General features: G+C 44.8%; 1 protein-coding gene across 2 annotated transcripts in view; it reads left to right on the forward strand.

Moving 5' to 3' along the window:
- The first annotated feature begins 2822 nt into the window (after positions 1 to 2822).
- Positions 2823 to 26100, forward strand: part of PIGU (phosphatidylinositol glycan anchor biosynthesis class U) — a 205455-nt gene continuing 182177 nt past the window's right edge. Inside the window, exon 1 of one of the 2 annotated variants that reach the window (XM_069243809.1) lies at positions 2823 to 2990. In XM_069243809.1, the coding sequence (XP_069099910.1) occupies positions 2861 to 2990 (130 nt within the window). In that variant the 5' untranslated portion in view covers positions 2823 to 2860. Of the gene's footprint in view, positions 2991 to 3181; positions 3271 to 26100 lie in introns of those variants that run through there. The other variant, XM_069243811.1, reaches the window with a different exon arrangement.

Genomic DNA, 26100 nt, shown 5'->3' on the forward strand with positions numbered 1-26100 from the left:
CAACATACTGACAGGGGACATTTACATTGGTGAACAGGTGTTTTATTTGGTGTCAGGGATACAGTGATGGGAATGTGCTACTGGTGGATGTCCATATTGGCTACATGGTCTTAGCGATTGTTGGCAGCGGTAATATGCCCATCTGTCATTTACAGTTTTTGGGGTTGTTATTGCACGGTGTGGATGGTAATTCAGTGGCACACTTGGAGGACAGTTCTTGTCAGAGTTACTTCTTAGAGGGGGCCTTGGTCTTGGCAGGTGTAACAGTGCCATATCTTGGCCTGAGGGACTGTTTTGGTGTCTGGTGGTGGCCTGTACGGGTTGAGGTGCAGCTCTCCTATGTGTCCTCAGATGGTGGCACAAGTTCAGTTGCTTCTGCTGCTGTTGTTGTTGGCTGGTCTGAATCTTGGCCTGTAGTAGGGGCTTCCTGGTCTCTGGGGGTCTCAGGCTGGGTTGGGACAAGGTGCAGCAGCGCACCTGCTATGGTGGCCATGGTGGTATTGTGCAGTTTCCACTGCTCCATGGTCTCTTGGTGATGGGCTCTCTGCAGCCTTTGACTCTGCTCCAGGGTGGCCACAATCTGGGCCAATCTGTCCTGGGTATGGTGGTATGCTCCCTGGACCTCAGAGATCATGTACTGGGCTGCAGCATCCATCCTGTGGCCTCCCCCCTGGGCCACTGATGCCCTCCCACTGGGCCTAGCCCCCTGTGCCTGTGTCCCCTTCATAGGTCTGGTGGTACCACTTGTACTGGGGCCATCGTCTTCCTGCCTGTTGGTAGGTGGTGGCTGTGGCCTCTGTCCTTGTGTTCCACCAGTCTGTGGCCTGGATACACAGGTGTGGGTCTGGTTGCCCTGGCCTGATGTTGGTCGGTGTGTGGTAGGGGTATCAGTGGTGTCCTGGGTGGGGCTGCTGGATGGTGACAGACCAGGACGGTGTGAGGGGCCAGGGTATTACTCACTGTCCAGGGTTCCCTCTTCAGTGTCCTGGGTGGTGCCTCTGTCGCCATGTGGGGCACTACCATTCCTTGTCCTGTTCATCAGGGTGGCATGGGTGATTGTGCCTGTTGGGGTAATGGACATGTCTGTTGCAATTGCATAATCGGATGGGGTGCACAGGGCTAGGCTGTCTTGTGCACGTTTTCCACTTTTGGGCCATGCAGGGTGCCTTTGTGAGGTTACCATTGCATTTTGCTTAGGATGTGGAGGTGCATTGTGGGTGGTGTAGTGCCTTTGTGATTACTTGCAGGGGTAGGTAGTTGTGCACAGTAGGAGGTATGTGGGCCTGTTGGTGGAATTGTGGGCATGCAGGGTGACTGGATGTTGTGATTGTGGCCTGGGTGTGGTAGTGGTCCTGGTGGATGTTGGAGAGTTGGGGTGCTGCATGCATTACAGGTTTGATTGATATGGGGTAATTGTAGACGACTTACCCGAGTCCATTCCTCCAGTGAGACCCTCAGGGTGTAGGATGGCCAGTACCTTTTGCTCCCAGTCAGTGTAGTCGGGGGTGTTGGTGGAGGTCCTCCCCCAGTCTTCTAGATGGCAATGTTGTGCCAGGATGCCATGGACCTCACCTTCCCGCACAGGTCGTTCCATCTCTTGCGGATGTCGTCCCTCATGCGTGGATAGTGTCCCACTGCATTGACCTTGTTGACAATGGTCTGCCATAACTCCATCTTCCAGGCGATGGGTGTGTGCTGGACCTGTTCCCCGAATAATTGTGGCTTGACCTTCATTATCTCATCCAACAGGGTCCTTAGCTCCCTTTCTGTGAAGTGTGGGTGCTTGGGGGTGCCATGGTGTGTGTTGTGAGTGGTGTGTTGTGTGGATCTAGGTGAAGGTGCTGTTGTGTGGTTGGGTGTGATTCGTCTGTTGTGACGTTCAGTGTCTGCTTGTTGAGTTCTTTCAATCTCAGTTGTCCTATTGGTGATGCAAAGGACTACGGGGTGTGTCTGTGAGTGTTTTATAATGCTGTGGACGTGTGTCAGGTGTGTTGGTTTCAAACTTGCCAATGTGTGCAATTCTTACTGTTGGGTCCCATTGCTGGCCGTGGCAGTCTGTACCGTCAATGGTCATTCGACTTCCACTGACCGCCGCAGTGATTTGTGCATCATTATTTGGAGGGCGGGAGTTTGTGTGCTCGGCGGTGGCAGGTGGGATGTCCTGCATTTTTACCAACAAGGTCCTCGCGTTGACTGGTGGCTGGAAAACTTTTGACGGATTCTGATTTTTGCATCTTTATATGGCAGGTTTCTGTTCACCGCCAATGGCGGGATTCTGTTCAGCATCGCCACGGCGGGGAACGGTGTTTACCATGTTCATAGAGGGCCTTAGTGTCTCCTATGCCCCTGGAAAGGAACAACTCTAGTGCTGCTGAAATATAAAAGTGAAGACATTACTGCATAATCCTCCTCTTCGTCTCCTTAACAGAAATTTAAAAATGAACATTCTTAGTTTAATCTAAAACACTCGTTTCGGATTTGGGTCCAAAAAAATCTTGACAGGGATCACTCGTTCTATATAGCCGCTGCCTGCTACAAAGGGTGACGAGAGCTCAAACCAGATTTGCATATGTGCACTAAATAAATCCCGCAAAAACAGACTGCGCTCTGGTTATTCTGTGTTCTTGATGCAAAATTTGCTACATCAGCTGCAGTGTCATGAGTTCCAAAATTCATAGTGACAGCGTATAAGAATGAACTGACTGGTGCTCTTGCTGTGCGGAAGCGCAGTTGTGCCTCTGTTTTTAGGGAGTCGTAGTTCTAAATGTTGACAATCCCGCAGAGATCCAACGGGCTGCTGCTTCCGGAGGACTACAAGCACCGAAAGCCACCGCGCGTTCGGCTGTTCTGAGTAGTGAAGATGGCGGCTCCCTTGTTGCTAGTGGCTTTAGTGGCTGCCACTATACGGGCAATACTGTTCCGCTCTAATTTGGCCGCCTTCATTTGCGAGAGGGTGGAGGTTGTTTCTCCGCTGGTCTCCTGGAAAAGAGGTGAGAATAGAAGTTGAGAAGTCAATGGATACGTCAGACGTCTAGCATAATTGCTCTATCCAGGGAGTCGATCGGAAGCTGCTGAATGAAACTAAAGGAGGGTGGTTTTCGCACAGGTTAGCCTCGCTAAATATTGGGACCAAGTGCCAGTACACCTGATCTGAATGAATGGGGCTAGGGATGGGACCTGTCATGAAGGAACGAACGCGGAAAGTAGAGCTGGTGGCCACATGAAGGAAGGGAAAGTGCTGGAATGAGAGACGGAGCTTGAAGAAATGAGGTGGGTGTGAAACCTGCTTTAAGAGTTCAGCGAGTCACAGTCGAGACCTTGACCAAACAGGGCCATAAAATATACCACAGAGATTTTAAAGGAGCTTATGTGGTAAAATACGTTTCATGTAAGTGTGTGGAGGCGATATTTCCCATGCAGGAATAGGGAGCGAGACTTGATACCTGCAATTAATGCTGGTGGAATGGATGTGATGAAACTTGGCATGAAGGAAGCGGCAGAGAAAGAATGGTGAGGTCAGAATAAACGAGTCGGGCTGTGCATGGGTGTTTGTAATCTGCCGTGTAGGAATGACTGGAAACTCTGTCATGAAAGTGTACAGCAAAAAGAGTGGTAAGCTTTCTGGTGTTTCTTCGCAGGACACTGTGTACAGAAACGCTTAGGGAGTGCAGGACAAGCACAAGCTCTCAATACGATGGGTTAGTGAAGTGGGACAAGATTTGCTTATCCGGGGATGAGATAATAATCATCACTTTTTTGGAGTTTCGTTCCATCATAACACCTTCATGTAAATTAATGCGGGCAGGGTGGGTATAATATACACCTCACCCTCAAGATGGCAGTTGTTCGGGGAGGATAGACAGTGCTACCTCACTACTAGATGTGGACCAGAGTATGACGTAATGCGTTTAAGGCATTGTGTGAACAGGCTGTTCTGTGCTTATGTCTTTTAGATGCTTTGTATCGGTGAGTTCCACTTGTGTGACTTACTTCGGAGTCATGTTTAAGGCAGGCTGTTAATAAACCACCACTTTCACCTGCGTTTCAGGAGTGACCCGTTAGTGCATGACATTTTACATCTACCCAGGCTTTACTACATAACCAAAATATGGTGATGATAAACACTGTACTAAAAGTGGGTAGGACTCTCAACACATAGGTACTTCCAGGACAGGGTATTCTCTGGCTCTTCCCCATCCATTGTGGTGATATAGTGGGTACGTTGGAAGCTATGAAACTAGGAGCCGTGGCTTTTAATCCTAGCCTCAATTTATGTAAATTTTTTGTGCTCCTGGTCAATCCCTGTTTGAATGTATTTCCAAAGAATGGAAGTACTTGGAGTCGAACTAAACAATGATGGCAAATATGTGATAAGAAAACTTGGCTGGAAACCAGTATAAATTAATATCACCTCTTCTGAGGTGAGACCAGTCTTACATTGTGTTTTCACTAAAAGTGTTATACTGAGAAAGTTACAGGCCTTGAAATGAGACCAGCATTGCAGTCTTTATTCTCCTACTTTGCAGTCTTTGTTCTCCTACTTGACCAAATTGTTCGATATTGGACAAATTGTTTTCTCCCAGCACCTTTTCACCCTTAGCTCCTAAGTGAACTGGGAAACAGGCTTCATATGGACAAAATGTACCAGGAATTTTGTCCCAGGTCAGAGTCGTAGGATTGTTTTTATTCATGGATTGTTATGATTTATCATAATTTTAAGGCTAAATGGGGTGTAGTTGACTGTGATAACTATCACCTGGACCTCACTGTCCGTGTTTAATGAAACATCACATTAGACTACCTAGTCTTTCCTTCCTCTTACATAATGCACTTTTCTTTTTTACAGTCAGTAAAATTGGCCAGCTTTCAGCTTAAAATTAGCCTCACAATATAGTTTCTATGTTGTGACTGACCTTTAACTAATTCTGGAAAACTTTAAGGTTTTGAGGTGGTATCCTGCTGGTTCAGGGCAAATTCACAGGAAGGGCTAACATTTCCTCCTTATTAATATTTCTACAGGTAAACTTATTCTATGTAGTACACCTTCTGTGCTGCGTTAGCTCTCCCCTCCAGTTACCACGTCAACAAATGGTTCCCCCTCACAGTCCCACGTGAGCCCAGCTTATGTTCATATTTCAGTGTTAAAATATGGGTATCCTGTTGGTGCTCTCCAGACTTCTGAGATAGTAGTGTTAAGGAGTTTGTCTTTTGATGGTACAGATAAGGGAAGTAGTGAGCGTCACATGGCAGGAGTTAGACTGTGATTGGTCACAAGTGAAACTATGGAGTCATCAGTCTGGTTGTCCCCTGTGGCAGTTACAAAGAAGAAAGCAGACAGTCCAAGGCTGTATGTTAATAAATATTTCGTAAAAAATATTCTCATGATGGTCATCTCTTTTGAATATAAATGATATGACAATGCTGGATTGGATGAAAACCTATAGCACATAAATCCTGAGGCAGGCATATCTGGAGGGTATACTACATCCTAAGTCGAGATTGGACAAATTCATGACACCAATAAGGGCAATTCCATAATCAGACCAGTACCATTTGACTCGGCTCACCATAGTATGTTTTTGGAGGCTTAGTTCAATGGCAATGATCAGTGCCGTTCCTTTCAATGTTGTTTATTTTTTTATTTTTTATTGGTTAGGAAACAGTAATACAGATATAAAATGCATATTCATTAAACGCCACCTTATGAACTGTGTGTGATAAATTGCCTTCACAATGCACAATAAGATTTATGTTAAAACAATCTTTAAAAAGGCAGCTGTCTTTTAACAGAGTTCTACATTTTGCAAGGATGCGCATAATTACAGTGCTTCCTGGACAAATTTGATAAATAATTTTATATATAGAAAGCACGATTTTGAACATCATAATATTTACAGAGACTTTCTTTCTGAGTGGATGAGCTCTATCTCCCTCACAGGTAGTACGATCCACCTTAAATGCATCTACATACAGTGGAATTCTACTTGTAAATTATGTCACACAACGCTGCAACTTGAGTGAAGTTCCCAATCAGTACATCTCTGCTAATGTCCGCAGAGCTTTTTTTTAATAATGTAGGCTGGAGAGAGTTATTATGAGTGTATGTTAACCTGTGAATATATAAAAAAAAAATTTGTGCAAGAACACTGCTCTGTGGTTTTCTGGTGCATTGTAGCATGGTATGGGGTATTCCTTTATATTAAAAAGTATCCAGGGATGGCTTCTTCGCGTTGGCGAAGGAGCATCGCCCCCCCGGCTAAGCAAGGAGCTGAGAGATAAAACAATTTTTATTGTTTTATCTTTCAGCTGCTGGCTCAGCCAGCAGTGCAAGAAGGGATATGGTTGGGCCACTGGAGGGGGGGATGAGGAGAGAATGCACCTAAGTGCGCGTGTGTGTTTGACCGGTCGTCTTAGGCCATCCAAACACACATGCGCACTTAGGTTTCTCCAGCCGGGCTAGAGAAACTACACACACCCCAGGGCTTGAGTGGCAATTCAAGCCGCTCAGACCATTCTGATGCTACTTTCATGATATGTTTAGCACGAAAGCACTGCCAGGATTGCTGGGGAGCCTGGGCTGGTGTCCCAGTGAATGCTGGGACACCGTAAGATGATTGAGGCAGCAGGAGACAGCGGCGACAACAATGGCATTAGCTAAGATTTTTTTTGTTTTTTGTTTTTCTTCTCCCCCTCTGGCTCCTCCCTCCCCTTGATTTGCAGCGGCCATCTCTGAAATTATCCAAAAACGCTTAGATCAAACATATCCTATTCGGCTGCATACCCACTTCACATCTGTATGTATTAAAAGTGAAACTCATTTTTTAGGTCGAGCTTAAGCGTACAACCTCTTGTATACTTCTTCTGTGGGCTTCCAGCTATTTGTTAGTTTCAGTGTCATTTAAAATTCCTTGCTTGCTAGTGGTCAGTCATACCTCTTTGTCCCTCCTTCTGTGTGGGTTCAGGGACCAACTAGTGTATAATTACACTTTGTCCTGTGTATCTGGTCTGTTGGGGACTTTTTTTAACTTTGTTTCCTGCTCCTGCCCAGGGAGGCTTCCCTTTTCATTTGCAGAGCGTTCTTCTTCTGAGCTTAGCTGTAAACAAGGCTATAAATCAGGCTGTTATCTTGGTCACATTTGGTTTTTGTGGGCTCTCTGCACCCTCTTTTGGCTGCCTGGCTCCGGCGTTCCTTGGCTTGGATTTTCTTTACTAAGAGTGCCTGCTTGTATGCTGAGAGCAAGCGCAGAGGATTTCTTGTAATTGCTTATAGCCTAACCACCCAGATCTACCAGGGCTCTGCAGTTCTTATAGACAGTGCCAACTTCTGCTCCATACTGGGATGCCACTCGTAGCTTCATCAGTGCACCTCAGTTCAAAATCTCCAAGCCCTCAGTTGTGTCAGTGCCAGGAACCCCACACACACTGTCTGCCAGAGCACTTCATCTCTTGCAGTCAGTACACTGTGCTGGTCCAGTACTGGGACCTCGGGTGCAGCTCCATCAGTGCGCTGCAGTTCACACACTCTAAGCCCTCAGCTGTGCCAGGAACCCCACACATGCTGTCTGCCAGAGCACCTCCGTTCTTACAGTCATTACACTCTGCTGTTCCAGTACTAGGACCTCAGGCGCAGCTCCATCAGTGTACCTCAGTTCTACTCCAGCAAGGTCACTTCCTTTCCTATACTGGGAACACACTCACATACAGTTCCATTAGGGCAGCTCAGTTCTAATATTCAGTCCCACTGCCAAGCCAATACTGGACACAAAAGAGCAAAACACAGCTCAGCCAGTGCACCTCAAGGCTAACATCCAATGCCACTGTTGACAGGAACCTCCACAGGTCTGCCAGAATCCATCAATTTTTACTTTCAGTGCACATTTCTTCTCAGTACTAAGGCTCACACACATGCCATTCGGGACTCCTGCTTCTGTGGTTCAGAGACAATGCTACTCTCGTACTGGGCCCCACTTGCAGCTTCAGCAGGGCACCCTCCAGGCTAACACTCTGCAACACTGGCACACCAGTACTAGGTTCCACACATAGCTCCATTAACATACCTCACTTCTGACCTTGTGTGCCCATTACTATTCCAGTACTGCAGCCCACATACACCTCTGTCAGTGCACTTCAACCCTAATCGGCAGCGCCCCATTATTCCAATACCAGGAATTACACAGTGCTCCGTTTCTCATTCCTCATCTGCTGCCTTTCTGTTTTTCCAGCACTGGGTACAGGACACAGCTCTGTCTATACCTCAACTCCTGCTCTTAAGTGTCCTAATATTGCTGTCTTGGGTTTCACATTCAACGCTGCTAATGTACCTCCTGCTTTTTTGCAGTGCCCCCTGCTGTTCCACACTCTGACTTCTGTTTGAGGACGTGGGGGAGCCAATTAATTCTATTCTTAGCCGCCATCTTTATTTGGGAGGGTCTTTTTCAGCTACCTCGCTTAGTTCTTTCCTTCACTCTGTTTACTCTCAATGTTTTCTTTCTCCTCCACTTTTCTCTATCCAGCTCTGAAACTCCACACGTTAAGTTTCGCTCTTACTTTCAACTGTTTATTTCTACTCCTCTCCCATTTTTCCCTCTTCCTCTTGCTACCTCCTCTTTCAAACTCACAAAAACTTGGTTATTACTTTCCTTGTTTCGTTCCTCTCCCTTTTTTCTTCATCAGGCTTTCATTTGTTCACTATTTTTCTCTTCCCGTCATTCTCTCTTTGTTTTTTGTTTGCTCTTTGACTTGGTATGCGTCCTTTCACTTAAAAAAAAAAAAAAAAAAGATCTTTCTTTCTTCCTTCCTTCCTCTGGTGTTATCTTTATCTGTCAATTCACGTGTTACTATAAATCCCTCTTTTTCAAGCCACAAGTTACTTGTCTGGACCCGAAGTGTCAAAGCGGTTTTCCCATTCTGTCTCTGTGGGAAATGTCAGTACATATATGCCCTGGTTCTTTCGCTGCTTGTTTCTCTCACCATCTCTCTTTTTTTTAATGTTAATTTTTCTCTTTCTTTTCATACTTCTTTCATTATTTTGTCTCTTTATCTTTCGTGCAGCAGCTTCCTTCCCTTTTTTCTTTTGCCTCACACGTTTGCTCTATTTCTTCTCTTTGTTGTTTTCATTTTCTCATTCCTTCATCCCTTTTTTCTTTTTTCTGTGCGACCTCTTCTCTTTCATCCATTTGTCTGTTCTATTCCATTCGCTTTTCATTTTCTGCCCCATCTGCTTTCTCACCTGAGGCTTGGTTATCAACGGAGCAACAGGTGTAATGGCACCAGGGTCCAGAGACCTACGGACCTCACTCAACTCTAATTACTGCTGTATTTTGCTACTGAAATTGCAGTCAACTATTTTCCTTTCTTACTCCAGGGCCCATTACACCATTACTATGCCACTTGTCCTCTCCATCTTTACTCCCGACTACCTCTCTCCTTTCACCCTCAATCTGTCCCAAATGATATTTTTTCTATGGTGTTATGAGACTTTAATTGCAAAAGATTATTTCTGATAAAGGTATATATGGTAATTGTATATGGTGTAAGGTAGAGGAAGAAGGTAAATTAAAGTGGTTTAGTTAAATGCTGGGACACTGGAATTATATTGCAGGAAAAGACGAAATTATGAGGCAGGGTTGGCTAATTTATGTGGCAAGAAAAGTCCAGTTACGAATTTACAATGCCAATAGGTCTAACTCGAGAAGATGCAAGACCTATTGCATTGCAAATGCTTGTTTTCTTTGTCTCTCTGCAGCACAACTCAGGCACCATATTTTCTACTACATGTATAATCCCATGAGTCTTATCTTCTTCCTTCATCTGATAGGAATGAGATTTCAGTGAAAATTGAATGGATTCTGCGGCCATGAAATATGGGTATTTTTTAAGCAGTATGTCCTACAATCTCCAGGGAAGTGTCTGATTACAGAGGGTGACAAACAAAGTAAATGTTTAGTACCTTACATTTGTAATTTGACATTTTACAAGTTTTGTATTTGAGCCAGTATTGACACCCTGAAAACCGTAACTTCCCCTTAGCTGCAGTTTTTTCAACAAATGTCATTGTCTTTTGTGGTAGACCAGAACATTTAAGCCGGTAGCATGAACACACCATGTACCTTGCTGCAGGTTCTGCCCAGGAGTACATGGGTATTTGATAGCCTCCACCTTTCTCAAAGGCAGCCAAGATATGTCATGTCTACTCCACCATACACAGGTATAGAGGATATTGTTCAAGGATGGGGTGTATTTTGTGGAGCCCCCGACCTTGCAAAAGGCAATGAAGTAATAAGTGCCTCCTGCCTTGCCCAGGAGCAATGTGTATGGGCTTTTGGCCATCATTTCCAAGCTCATGGAATATATTGTACCCTTCCACCCTCCCCCACCACTTGCACTGGTATACTCCTGCCTTGCTGAAGTGTGTGGTGTATTTTGTAGCCACATGTCTTACCCAAGGAGGTTTTCTTATGGACCCGCTTCTTTCAACTTCAAGGAAGAGGGTCTGGGCCTATGGTGTGCCTTGCCTAAAGTTGGGGTTTTTTGTTCACACCCAACTTGGCTAAGGTAAGGTGTGTATTTTATAAGTTCATGCTTTACCCAAGGACATGGTATATATTGCTCCCTATCTCTTACCCAACTACAGTGAGAATTTGGTAGCCCCTCACCTTGCCTGGGGGGAGAGGTTTAGGTCATGGATCTTCACGCTGCCGAATTGTGGGAAGGTTGGTGGCAATGCGTATGCAAGCGGGGTTTGTTTTGTGGAACGCTCAGTCCACCTTATCTTAAGGGCAAATGGGTATTTAGTTGTAATGCATAGTGTTATTTGCACATCTTAACAAAAACAGTATTTAGTGGAAAAACACAGAAACATGATTTTATACTTTTTTCTCTTGTCAGTCTATTATTATCTATAGGTCACATTCTTTGTGTGTGTTTCAAAACAAAAGATAACAACTCTTTCGTTCTTTGGTCTTTATCAAGGTTGTTAAGATTATGTGTGTCCTACAACGTGATATATGAAACATGCGCAGTAAATATGATTGCCTGTTGTACACTTTCTGGACATGTGCTCAGTTATGTATTAGTGTAACAATTTGCATTCACCTAATTACTTAAGACTAATGTGAATGGACAATGAAATCCTTAGTTGTAACTGTGTGGGGGGTTATCTTGTATCAGGCAGCTTTTAGTAAGTACAGTTGAATATGGTAGAAAACAAGTATATATATCCCAGCAGAGTATTTACTGTCCCTGCCCCTCCAACACCTTTTGCCCAAGGGCAGGGCGTTTGGTAGCCCCTCCACTTCCCACTTCCTCAGCGACAAAGGGATGTTTATGTGCCTTTTTGTGACAGCATTTCTGGCTCCCTGGAAGCTGGCATCTGCTCATTTGCCTTGGTGCAAAAAAGGTATTATATATGAAAACAGTGGTTCTTGTCCAATAATAAACATATACTTTAGTGAATATGTATAGATACCTTATCAAAGTACTTCTAGGGTGACTGGGAAGGGCCTTATTACAGTTAAACAGAATACAAAACTACTCAATTCTAAAACTCAAAAAGAGCTTCTGAACAGATGTCAGCATTCACAGACCTCTCATGTTTTTCAACAGTGGAGCAGGAGAGCTAGCCGTCGGCTGTCCCACTGCTCTGTTTGCCAACCGGCAGAGGGCACTGGGACAACTGACATTTGTCCCTGGATCCAATTTGAGTTTTTATGACACTGCCTCCCTACTCTTGGGAAAGGAAGGAGGGCTACTAGTGATTTCCCCCTCCCATGGGCATCTTGGGGAGGCGTTGCTACTAAATGCCTCAAGTTGGGTTTAAGTTTATATATTTTAAGAAGTGTAATTTACCCTCACTATAGAGTGGGAATTAAGGGGTGTATTAAGGGATGAAATAAGGACACCACTTTTTATTTTAAACAAACCAGGTGTTTCACTCTGATGAGACAGACTAGACTGTTTCATGTTATATAGCCTAGTAACAAATAGCTTGAGTCTGGAAGTTTTTTTTATAGCGATTTCTGCATAACAAACTTCTATAATTGCGAATGTTGAGAAAATACAGCCAATCTGAATGCTTCCCAAGTTTTGCCAACAGTTATATGCATAACCCATGGATGTGCAATGCTTATAACGTAAAAACAACTCAGAAAATGCACCACTTTAACATAGGCACCAAATAACAAATGCCACTACGTAATTGCATTATTTTCTCTCTTGAAATCTGCTATGGAAATTCTCACATTAAACCTAAAATCTATATTGTGTGTGAGCACTTAATACAACTTTGTTCCCACCCATTGACCGCTGTATCTTCCAAAATGTAGTGAAAATTGTGGTATAAACTGGTCCGGGGGCAAATGTATTGCTGATATAAAAATGGGTATTCACTGGGGTTTTGTGTCATCCCAGAAAGGACTCTCAGATCAGTAGATCTGAAAACTCCACCTAATATCAAGCAATCAGTCTAGAACGCATGTTTTTCATGGGTATTAGCAATACAACTGCACATTGAGAATTGTTTGTTTTTCTCTACCCTGGATGGCCCCACTAACATCAGAGGTGTGACTGCTGCACCTGTAAAGTAAGTGTGTTTGCGCGTGCTTGTGCGTGTACACGAAGGAAAGGCTGTTTTGCGCAATGTAGGAAGCTGGCGCTGTATATACTATATCAAAATGAGGTATAGTGTGCACAGAGTCCAGGGGTTCCCCAAGAGGCTTGACAGAGGCAATAATAGATAATACTAATGTTCTGTTTGTGGTAGTGTGGTCGAGCAGTTAGGCTTAGTGTTAAGCGTTTGTTGTACACACACAAGTAATAACTGAAAACACACACTCAATGACTTAACTCCAGGCAAATAGGTTTTTACATAGAAAAATATTCTTTTATTCATTTTTAGAACCTCAAGATTCATTTAGCAGGTAAATACATTGAATGAAAGGTACTTTGAATAGTAATAGTTGAGACTTTTAATAGATTCAATATTGTACACAGTTTTCATAAAAATGGCAAAAAGCTATTTTGAAAGTGGACACTGAAATTTTCAACAGTTCCTGGGGGAGGTAAGTACAGTACAGTTTCAGAGGTAAGTACCACACTTAGGGGTTCAATCTCCTGGGGATAGGTAGCCCACCGTTTTTGGGGGGGGTTCAAGGCAACCCCAAACACCCAGCACCAGCAACACAGGGCCGGTCAGGTGCAGAGGTCAAACAGGAGCCAAAATAACGTGAGCGCCTATGGAGATAGGGGGTACTCCGGTTGCTGTCTGCTGGCAGGTCAGTACCTGCGTTCTCGGAGGGCAGACCAGGGGGGTTTGGATGAGTACTGGAGGGGCCCCAAGTAGGCACAAAAACCACCCCTCAGTGGCAGGGGCGGTTGGTTGCAGTGTGCCAACAGGGCGTCGGGTTCTCAATAGAACTCTATGGAGGGACCTGGGGGTCACTTAGGCGCTGCAGGCAGGGCACAGAGGGGCCTCTTGTGCAAGCCACAGACTGGGCAAGGGTGATGGTTGCCTGCTGGTCATTTCTGCACTAGTGGTCGGTTTCTCACGGGCCTGGGGGCTGCGGTTGCAGTGCTTCTTCCAGGCATCGGATATCTTCTTCCTGGGCAGTTGCGGTCAGGGGGGCCCTCTAGATTTCGTCTGCAGGCATCGCTGTGGAGGTGCAGGGAGGTCAGGCTAGGGTGGACACGTCGTCGGAGTCGCCTGGGGGTCCTCTCTAGATAGTCGGTTTCTCTGGACAGGGGCCGGGGGCTTCGGTTGCAGAGTGTTGGGGACTCACGCTTCTGGAGTGAGGTGGAAGTCCCTTTAAAGATGTGTTCTTCTTTCTTGGTTGGACAGGTCTGCTGCCCTTGGGAGTTCTTGATCCTTCTTGTGTGCGGGGCAGTCCTCTGAGTCGGCAGAGGTCGCTGGGCCCACAAGATGCATCGCTGTGGTGCAGGTTCTCTGAAGTAGGAGACAGGCCGGTGGGGCTGGGGCCAAAGCATTTGTGGTCTTCCTTCTTCTCTGCGGGGTTTTTCAGGTCAGCAGTCCTTCTTCTTTGTAGGTCATCAGGAATCTGAAGTCCTGGGTTAGGGGTCACCCCTAAATACCTAATTCAAGGGTGTGTTAGGGTCACAGGGCAGTAGCCAATGGCTACTGTCCTTGAGGGTGGCTACACCCTCCTTGTGCTCCCTCCTTTTTGGGAGGGGAGCACATCCCTATCCCTATTGGGCTAAATCCTCCCCAACAAGATGGAGGATTTCCCAAGGAGGGGGTCACTTCAGCTCTGGCCACCTTAGGGGTGGACCTGGCTGAGGGGGTGACTCCTCCTTGTTTTTCTCATTATTTCCCCAGACTTGCCACCAAAAGTGGGGTCTGCGTCCGGGGGTGGGCATCTCCACTAGCTGGAGTGCCCTGGAGCATTGTAACACCAGACTTGAGCCTTTGAAACCCACCGCCAGGTGTTACAGTTCCCGCAGGGGGAGGTGTGAAGCACCTTCACCCAGGGCAGGCTTTCTTTCTGACCACAGAGTGCATAAAGGCACTCACCCCATGTGGTCAGAAACTCCTCTGGAAGTGGCAGGTTGGCACAGACCAGTCAGTCACACACTTACAGTAGGGCTAACATACAGGGGCATCTCTAAGATGCCCTCTGTGTGCATTTCTCAATAAATCCCATACTGGCGTCAGTGTGGGTTTATTGTGCTGAGAAGTTTGATATCAAACTTCCCAGTATTCAGTGTAGCCATTATGGTGCTGTGGAGTTCGTAATGACAAACTCCCAGACCATATACTCAGTATGGCTTCCCTGCATTTACAATGTCTAAGAATTGACTTAGACACTGTAGGGTCATAGTGCTCATGCAGTTATGCCCTCACCTGTGGTATAGTGCACCCTGCCTTAGGGCTGTAAGGCCTGCTATAGGGGGTGACATACCTATGCCACAGGCAGTGGTTTGTGGGCATGGTACTCTGAGGGGAGTGCCATGTCGACTTTGTCTTTTCTCCCCACCAGCACACACAAACTGCAAAACAGTGTGCTTGCACTGAGTGAGAGGTCTCTAAGGGTGGCATAATACATGCTGCAGCCCTTAGGGACCTTCCCTGGCCACAGGGCCGTTGGTACCAGGGGTACCTTTTACAAGGGACTTAACTGTGTGCCAGGGCTGTGCCAATTGTGGAAATAAAGGTACAGTTTTAGGGGAAGAACGCTGGTGCTGAGGCCTGGTTAGCGGGGTCCCAGCACACCTCCAATCAAAGCTGTCATCAGCACTAGGCAAAAAGTGAGGGGTGACCGTGCCAACAGTGGCATTTTCCTACACATATCTACTAATTAGTTAATAAATCCTTGATTCGTGTTGTGGCTATGATCTAAAGTCTAAAAAATAACTTGCCATTTTAAAAGTTGACAGTTAATTTATAAGATGCAGTTATGTTATCCTATGGAGGAAGAACAGCCGCTGCATACAGGTATAGTACAGCGATTTATGGACCCGATCTCCTGGACTTAGGGTAAGTAGGGCCCAGGGGCCAAGGTACAAGGCTACACCAGCAGATCACCCTGGCAACACTGGAGCAGCCAGGTGCTGGGTTGCAATTCAGCATTGGGTGCCCCATGTGAGTCTGTGGGAATCGGTACGATTACAAAGTTGCTGTAGGGATGGACTGGAAGATCAGTCCATTGGAACCCATTGGGGGGCCCAACCCTGGTGGCTCTCGGGCACATGGGGACACTGTTGGTCAACTCCTCTTCAGGCTGTAGGGTCCCGGTGCAGTGGTGTATTCTGTGTCTGGTCTGGTGCTGGAGTCCCTCATGGTTGCAATGGGGGAGCCCGCAGAAGCAATCTGCAGGCATGGAGAAGGGGTCCAGCCTGACCAAGCCAACAAGAGGGCTCAGGTCTCACAAGGCTGGGAGACATTGGGACACCCTTGGTTCTCTTCTCCTCGGGACGGACGAGTGCAGAGGTGTCGTGTGGCTTCAGGTCTTTGTCTTCTGGTCACTTGTGGTTCCTGGGGAGAGGGGGGTGGGGGAGGGGGTTGAGGGGCGGGGTGTCTGAAGCACCAGGCTGCAGATGCCATTGTGAAGTCCACAGTGGGCGAACTCAAGGTGGGCTTCATCTCTGGAGTTCCTGGGGTCCATGCTGATACCATTGGGCCACTTCAGCGCAGGCTAGGTGTCTCGGGTGCAGCAGTGATGCCTGAGGTGTCTCGGGTGCAGCAGTGATGCCCAGCGTTTTTTTTTTTTTTTAGTCCCAGTCCTTGCAGTTCTTTCTTTGGTGCCTGCAGATGCAGGGAAGCAGCATCTCTGCTCCAAGGGAGTTCTTCTTGGCAATTTGTGAAGCACTGGCAGCCCTCCTGGGTTCTTGGAGGCTTCAGTGGCAGGATAGATTACTTCCTCCTCAAGGGTCAGGTGCAGCAGGCAGGCTGACCGGGTTGGCTCCAAGTCAATCGTGCTCCTCGGTTCTCAGGTTCAGCAGGCTTCTTGTCTACTCCTTACTTTTTGGCTGAGGATCTGGTGTCAGAGAGTCCCCTAGATACTCAATTTAGGGGGTATTCAGAGAAGTGCGGGCTAGTAGCCAATGGACTATGTACCCTTTGGGGTTACTACAACCCCTAGATGACCACTTCCTGTGGGGAGTGGATATCGCCCTATCCATAGGTCCTAAATTCCACCACACACAAGATGGTGGAATTTCCTAGGCTATGCCCACTTTAGGCTGGTCACGCTATGGGTGTGTCCGGTCTGAAATTGTAACACGCCTCCTGCATAGTCAATTTTCCCATCTGTCCAGGTGCCCAATGGGTCCTGGGGCAGGGGGATGGTATCTCCCTCTGAGGAAGGCCAGATCTACTTACCAAAGGCAGTGGACTTCTTTGAAGCTTCCTGCCTTGGAATGCAGATCATCCTCTGAGGAGGGGTATGCAACACCTGAGCAGGCTTTGCTTCTGACCTCTGGAGAGCGAAGGCTGTCACCATTGGAGGTCAGATTCTCATCTGTTGGTGGCAAACTTGCTAAAACTGGTAGGTGAGCTCACTAGCAGTTGGTAAGTTTTCAGGGGGCACTTCTAAGGTGCCTTCTGGGTGCATGTCTTATTAAATCCGTCACTGGAATCAGTGAGAGTTTATTAATACAAGATGTTTGGTACCAAACATTCCTATTTTTTAGTGTAGCCATCATGTATTTGGGGAATGGTATTGACCAGTGTCCAACACATGTATTTAAAATGGCTTCACTGTTTACTTACTATGTCAAGAAGTCGACAAAGACCTTGCAGGGACATACCTGCTCTTGCAGATATGCGCATACATGTAATATACACCCTGCCTTAGGGCTGTGAGGCCTGCTTAGGGATGACTTACAAATATTACATGCAGAGTTAAGGGGACATTGCACACAGTCTATGTGCCATGTTGTGTTTTCACTTTTAGGAGCACCTTGTCACACAACCTGAAATGGCATTCCGGCATGAGGTTGGTGCTGGGTCCTATTAGGCTGGCTCAAGTTGTGCTGCAGCTCATAGGGACCCTCTGTAGCACTTAGGCCGTAGGTACTAGCACTACTACTTACTAGGAACTTACAAAGGTGCTACAGGGCGTGGTCACGTGGGGATCAAGTGACCAGGTGTCTTATTTTGGGGAAGGAACACTGGCACCTGTTGAGCAGGAACCCAGTGCACTTTAGTCAAAGTTGCATCAAAAACCAGGCAAATAGTGTTTGTGTGGGTGGGGGGTGGTACTGCATCCAGAACCCAGCCTCTTACAAGGGTATATATTCGAACCATAGCAATTACTTTACTGCACGCTTGTCTTGCACTGCAGAAGTACCCGCATGCCTTGTCAGTGGATGCTTATTTCTTTTTCTTTTAATTAGGAAAGTGTTATAAAAATGTAATTATTACTTTAAAAACATTTTTGTTATTGCTATATACCAATTAATAAACTGCATACATCAATTGACCCCGAGTACCTTAGAAATAAAGACCACCCGCCACCTTAAATATACTGTACCATAAATGTATTAAGTGCAGTGTGCAAAATGAGTTTTCTATAGTTTTCACTCAGCATACTTGTCAATCCAGATGGAACTAGGGCCCAATAATTTTCCAATGTGTTCCCTCTTATTCACCTTTGAGGGTTGTTGAATTTACTAAAATTTCTACCTATTCATGGGACAGGTTGCTTCAAAAATCTACTTCTCCTGTAAAAAAAACTCTACTTATCCATTTGCTGCCACATAGTTCACCAACAAATTATGGCAGCAATCTTATTATATAGTTTTAATAATAGCCTCTTTATTATGAAAGGCCTCATTACCATAGAGAGGTTTAAATACTCTGTTTCCTCATTTTGCCACCTTTCTGCAAATCTACATACTAAGGCCCTCATTACGAGTGTGGCGGTCTTAAGACTGCCACACTTGAGGTGGTGGTCTTACCGCTGTGGTCCCAGCTGTAAAGACCCCACCGCATTGCAAGTTCGAGGGTTTGGCCGAACTCAAACCACCACAACACCACCAGTCCTGCCAGTGCGGTCGGACCAGTGCGGCTGGCGGGGACCTCCTCCGTGCCGGTGGCATGCCTAAGATAGCTCGCCGTATTAGGAGGCAGCAAAGTGCCAGGCTTTTCGCCACCATTCCTATCGGCGGCACACTCATCCTCGCACGTCCACACACTTGCAGACACACACACCAACACTTGCAGACCCCCCCCCCCACCCGACTGAATACATCCAGACACCCCCACCCAGCCACATGCACGCATACTGACATCCCCACCCAACCACACGCATACTGACATCCCCACCCAACCACACGCATACTAACATTCCCACCCAGCCATACGCATACATCCAAACACCCTCACTCGTTCGCACACAGACATGCACTCCCCAACCAAACACAAATAGTCATGCACTCCCACTCAACCAAACAGACACGCACCCCCACCCAGCCGAACACAGACACTCACACCCACTCATCAACACATCTTCATACATGCACCCCCACTCATCATTACACCTTCATACATGCACCCCCACTCATCAACACACTCTCTGACATACACTTCCACTCGCTCGCACCAATACAAACACCCCAACTCTCATGCATCTCAATACACACCTACTCACTCGCACCCCGACACCCCCCTTCCCTCTGCTTCTATTCAGACACACACACACCCCCTCCACGCACACATTCAGACACACACACTACACATACACAAACACACCACACATATGTATACCTCCCTCCCCTTTCGGACGGTCCACCTACCTGTCTGGGCGAGGTGGTTGTCCGGGAGGGGATGGGCGTCCCCTCCACTGCAGTGCAGGAACTGCTGTGCCGTATTAAGTCTCGTAATACTGTGGGCGGAGTCCTTTTGGTGTGGCGATGTTGGCGGTGGAACCGCCTCTCACCCTCAGTCGGTCAGGCCGACAGTGTCATATTTCAGCCCTTAAATAGGTGGAAATCCTGTGGTGAGTCCTGATATGGCAGTCTTCGGACCACCAACACTGGTGATCTTTTGGCACCCGCGATGACAGCAGTCTTTCCAAAAGACCCCCGAAGTCGTAATGAGGGCCAAATGCTGGAAGTAGCACTAAGCAATAGATCCATGGGTTGGAATGCCTTTTTGAGTCTGTGCACACCTACTAACTTGCATGTTTTAGGGATTTTCCATTCTGAGAAGTGTTGTAAATTTACTTCTAACAAGGGCAGAGTAAAACTTCTTCCAGAGTTGGGGAAAAAAGTTGTTGGAGGGAAGGTGAAATTGTAAACTCTCAACAGATTTTTGCATGAGCAAATATACAGATGCATATATGCTTGTGCTAAAATGCTGTTCAAAAATATTTTCTTGGAGTACCATGTCTACTTCTGTAAATTCTTGTAAATCCATGAAAGCAATAAATCTGCATTGGTGCAAAGACAGATCATATGGTTGCACGTTTGTGACTTTTTTTTTTTTTTTAAAGAATTGGGCCCCTAGTTAGGTGTGACACTAACCAAGACCTTTTGTTTTCATTAAAATTCTATCTCACTCGCTATCTATCTATTGGCGGGCTTCACTGTGTGTGCCATATTTCTGCTCTATCACAAGCAGCATATGGGCACATAATTGTTTTGTCAGTGGCAAGGATTACTGTGTCAGTGTGTGCTTTTTAAGACCAAAAAGTATTTTTGCTTTTTGCCGATGTTTGTTATAATGGTGAGGGCCTGTCAACTCCCACAACAATAAAGTTTTACAAAAACCATGTCAAAAGAATATGTTCATGGATAAAACCAAAATTCTGGACATGAGTGCCAGACCTATTGGCTTTGCCAATGGTGGTTTATTTTCATATTTCTCATACTTTTGTTGTTGAAACTGGTACAGTGATTTTCCATTATGAATATTTTTGGAAATACTACCATGCATCAACACATTTTACTAAATGATGCTTTAAATAAATTATACCTAAACTTTCACAGTAATTTAGCAAAACATGTTTTTCCTAGTTGCAAGTTTTTTATGAACATTTTATTTTGTAAGCAAAGAATCGTCAAGCTGCAGAGCTTCTAAAAATATTTGCATCTCACTAAAGACTGCTCAGGGAGCATTATACGTAGCCTCATATTGTTAAACTTTGCAAACGTTTGCATACATTTATTTTTACTGGAACCACTGTTAGTAGTGCAGTCTGACCTTCCAACATTTCCTTAGAGTGCTCACCCTAATATTAATGGCTTAGCACTAATGAACCATAAAGACAAGTTTGAACAGCATTAGCATACAAATACTATCTTAACTCCAGACAATGCCCTTCTCTGAGTCATAATATGGTGCTGTAAACTGGCAGCCAAACAGTTTGTGCTACAGAGGGTTGGGTCTACTTGTCCCAAGGACAAAATGAACATGACAACTTGTCCTTGATTCCAAACTGTATTTCCTGGGCCTCGGGCTATAGGAATTCTACACCCCTGCCCTTTCCATCATAGCAGTTTCCATTCCACAAAAAATCCAATAAAGCACTAAACCACTGATGAATGTGTGGAGGCTCCTGATCGAGCCGTACCTTAGCTATTCACAAATGTCCAATCATGATCACAACAAATAATATATCCTTAATGTTATGTAAGGCATGATCAGAACTTAATGAGATAAGCCCAGGGAACTATTCCACCTTCATTATAACCCTAAATTCCATAAAAATCCTAGTCCAAAATTGTTCCAAGGAAAAACATGTTGCAAACTTATGTTCCTGTCTGCTTCCAGAAGTCCATAATGAGGACATAAGGGTGAGAACATCAGCATGAAGTATGATATCCACAAGAAGCTCTGTACAAGTCATGACTTGTATCAAAATGCTGTAATCTTAAACTGTAGTTTTAACCAGAATGTTTCCCTCAATTATGGAGTCAGTCAGTATTTTAATGTCTACTGGAACATTCTGATGTAGAGACCATTTATCTGCAGTGATACTCAAATCATTGTTCGAGTTATTACAAAAAGCTTGTAAAGTCTAACTATGCTATTTTTTCCCTTTTCCACAAGCGTTACAGAAGTGGAACATCGTCTAAAAGTTTCACATCAAGATTGGGGTTTATAAAATCTCATATATCGAGATATTTAAAATAACCACATTTATGAATGCTGAATTTGGCTTCTAATAAATCTATACCTTATTGTCAAAAAGCTGACCAAGCTGTTGTGATGGGGTTTGCTGCCACCCGGAGCAGGCGTAATTGTGAAATACCAAAAACAAGTGAGGGTGGCTCCAACTAGGCGAAACTTGAATAATGTGGTGTATAAACCATGATTGCCATAAATATAAAAAGCTACCCCGTGTGTTAAAACAAACTGAATAAGAAGGAGCTAAAAGATAGGTCAGAGCAGCAATTTGTCAGAGCCCCTGACATGGCAAAAAGCAAGGTATGGCCTCAATAAAAATGTATCTGTCCCATAATACCATAAAATGCAATAAAAGTATTCCAGGTCTGGTACTGCCCATCCCCCAAAGGCCAGAGTAAGAGCAATAGGAGAATAATTTGAAAGAAAACAAATCTCGGGAGTATTGTCAATTTTATAATATTGCCCCACCCATCTCCCTATCACACTAGTTGGAGGTCTATCCTACCTACACAGAGTCCCTGTTTTTTAACAGTTGGTCATAACTCACATCTGTTATTTTTTTTAACTTTCATTTAGATGATCACCTCCAAATAACTTGCTGAGCTCACAACTCTATGATCTATATACAACTCTAGCATATTCATAATAATCTGTGTTTCACAGGTTTTTAATGAGTAACCCAAAACCGAGCCAAAAATCAGCACTTTTTTCTCCATATTACATGCATGCTTGTATTTTCAGAGGACAGCATAGTGTCATCTGATTATGCAGCAAATTGTATTTCCTGGCTATTAAATATTCTAAGCAGAATGTTTTGTTCCTCTCAATTCAAAATGAATAGCAGCAGTGACAAGAGGCTCCTCAGCCATCTATTCCTGCACACCAAGAAACGTAATGAGGCTGCACACATGTAAATTACATAAGCATTAGAATCTTGATATAAAACTAAAATCTTCTTCCTACAACTAGGCCCAAGTCCAGACGTCGTCAGAACAACCCAGATGAAGGGACAGACAACACTATTGTTTTTTTTAGTATCCAGCAAGGGTCATCCCAGCCCACTCCCTTTCAACAGCTGTCACTTCAAAAATATCTGTTGTGTGGCATTGTTAATTTGGGCCTTAGTGTCTCTGCACCTTGGTATAAAGCTGTAATTCCTTGGAGATATTAAGGACATTGTCCTGGCAATGTACATAGCAATTATTTTTTATTAAAATTTTTTGTTGTAATGTCCCCTGCATCATGGTCTCACATATATGACCGCCCTGAGGGCTTCACTGCTTACAAATCTGAAATCCTGACTTAGTTTTTTGTTACTGGCACCATTTTAACTTGTGTGTGTGTGTGGGATCTGTTCTCTGACCTTGAGGGGTGCACCAAGTGTTCCATCACAATGGACAGAAGTCTGCTGTTCCAGTCTTGGTTTAGCCAAAAGAATGGTGGTAGCAGCATATTGTGTTTCTGTGAATCCCTAGTGTGACCAGAATTTTTGTTTTATAGCCAGCTGTGAGAGTGTAACCTACAGGCGACTCTTGTGTAAAGTTCCTCTGTTATATGAAACCTATGTGTGTGCAATACTTGTGTCTTAGTTTGCACTCTGTGAGTCTGAGTATTGACGCTAGTGAGATTCATTTGGACTGCCTCTGGTTTGGCATTACACAAGATGGAGAATGAGGAGAGTTTCCTCCTCCTCTAGCTGGAGGGTGGTGCTCTAGACACTGAATTCAGGAGGATGGAGACAAAGCTATGTTCATAAATTTCAGGAAGGCTTTGTTAACAAAGGGCTGCTAAATAGTTCTTCCAGATCACTGCCAGAGTATTCAAAGGATTGACATGCAACCAGTGCTGGTGTATACTTCATAGCCAGTCTCCCAAGGGTGAGAGGACATCACCTGAAGTCTGCGCTTTCTTCTGGAATAGCTGAGGATCTGCTTAGTGTCTAGAAGCATGCCAGTGCAAAAAGAGAGGGAGAGGAGACTGCTTCGCCCTGCAGGAGGAGAGACTACCCAGGAGGAAAGACTATCCAGAAGGGGCACACAGAGTAAGCAGCCCAGGAATGACCCGTTCTACATTGAGTTACCTGGTCTCTGTCTGAGGTTCCCATTAAAACCCGCATCAACCTTTATTAGTCTACAACTCCCTAGCTGCCTGACTCCTGCATCAACCCTTGTCGGGCAGCAACTGCCTTGCTGCCTGAATCCTGCATCAGCATTGTTGGGCTTCAGTTTCTTCTGGGTTGGTCAGAAGAGTGCTTTTGAATTCCCATATACTAATCCCACCTTTTTTACAATGCTACAACCCAGGGATTTTTTAAAAAAAGGGTATTTTGATCAAAGATTGCCTTTGGAGGCAGAGTACCCCCCCCCCCCCTTATTAATCAAATAGCGAAACATTAAAATCCCTGCAAAAAATGTAAGTACCTTCCGATGTTGATAATTCAAGTAAATGTGATGTAAACATTTCTGAATTCCTGAAGTAAGGACTGTAAACTGCCCAAAACATCAATTCTGCATTCCCCTAGTCTATTTTCACTATTTCATGTAGGTGCTTTTCGTCTATCAATAATTGCTTGCAATGCCACAGAACTGGCTTACACATTGTACCTAAACCTCTAATAGATGTTGTTTGCAGAGTACAGACCAGGACATCATAATATGGTTGAGAGATGTGGTGTTCTGGAAATTAACTATTTTGATATTCATCCTGTGAAACACTGCTCTTGCTACCATTTTATGGTCACATTTAAGCCATTAACATTTCGAATTCTAATGTTGTGCATTGTAAGAGTGTTTACCAAAGAACACAGGCTAGGGTCCTTTATGCCCAGAGCATTCTCTATTAACGGCCAAAAAATTTACGTACTCTTCTCATTTTGTATTGCAAGACCCACCATCAACACACCCAGTACTTCCCAAACCACCTACCAGCTACCTCACTTTCCTCACAACTGGCATCTGTACCTGTTACTGCCTACCTAAATCTGCCTCATTCTGTCTGCCTGAGGTACATCTTCTCAAGTAGGCCCCTCCTCCATGCCTAAAAATATGTAATAGGGTGAACATGCTCATACCAAAGAGATGACAATTATAAAAAGGTAAACATAACTAAATTGGTACATTTAGAATGTTTACCCCTAAAAGAAGAGGGCAAAACTTCAATACGTCTGCCAGTCTGATACTATCTCAGTCTGCAGCTGAATTATCCATCTTATTGCAGGAGTCTACATTCTCCTAAAGACTCCCAAATAATCTTTATTGCTTGACTAATTAAAACCATTGCAGCATAGCACAAAAAAGCTCTTAATAAAACAAACAAAAGTGCAAATAACATACTGAATTATCATTATTAAAAAGTTACTTTAAGAAATTGTCTCCTGTTTTCGAACGCAAAATAGCACAAACATACTGTTCTTATCCAAATGTCTCCTGACAGTGTACAATTATTAGAAGTCAGGCAAGTTCTAAAAAGTTTAAATTATAATGTCTGATGATCTACAAATACATATTATAGAATCTTTTATAATTAAAAACCTGGCTTCCAAGAACTCTTCCCAAGGGCCACATAGGGTACTGTACACCTTGGACAGTCTAAGGTCTGAAAAAAATATGACTACTAGAATACATTAAACATCCAAATGATAAAGTGCAGGTGCGCATCGAAAACATTAAACATTGCAAGGTCCGGGAACGCAGCCTAGATTTTCAATACTAATACCATAGTTTAAAGTGCTAATGCAAATTCTATAAAGTAAATGTGATTGACCCTGAGTGCTCATTAGAAGGATTAAGATGGCTGCAGCCCATCTTTCCACCAGACCTTTTCAAGAGACCAAGCAGGAAGCATAGGGAAATCTAGATGTTGAGCGGTCTGAGTGCAGGCACTACTAACTTAAGGAGAAAAGTGACTTAGGACTGGTAGTATCCCCAGCCTGTATTTTATGAACTGTTACTTCTCCTGATTACTGTAAGTTTCACTAAGAGAGCACTGTGGTTTCAACCTTGTGTAGCTGCAAAGGATCATCCAACCATGGCTGCGTTGTGACAAGCTGGCTTTATCCTCCGCCACGGATAGCAACTGAACGCTTTATTTAGACAGTTTTTTGAATGCCATGTGGCTCATCGATAGGTCCCATCCACTTGATAACCTAAGAGTTCCCAAGTCCCGATCTAAGTAATATCGACCTGGGGAGTTTGGACTACATATGATTTCGGAGAAGAGATAATGATCCAAAGTGTCCTCTGGGGATAGCTTTAGTCTGTAGCCGCAGGTCCCGTCCTTTCAGAGCTTCACTTCCATAAGTCAGTGAAGGAACAATTTTTGCCTGAGCCACCTTCAGGATTGGGGAGAGTGCTGGGACCTTCAGCTTGTTATAAAGGGTTCTCAGGCCAAAAGTCAGTGCCTTCATTTTTTTTTCTTAATTCATTCATTTGTTCCTTATATCTTCCATTCAAGTTGAAGTTGACTCCAAGGTACTTGAAGCAGTTTATTGTTTCTAATTTACCCCCCCCCCCCCCCCA

The sequence above is a fragment of the Pleurodeles waltl genome, chromosome 7, assembly GCF_031143425.1.
Source record: "Pleurodeles waltl isolate 20211129_DDA chromosome 7, aPleWal1.hap1.20221129, whole genome shotgun sequence".
Classification (NCBI taxonomy): domain Eukaryota; kingdom Metazoa; phylum Chordata; class Amphibia; order Caudata; family Salamandridae; genus Pleurodeles; species Pleurodeles waltl.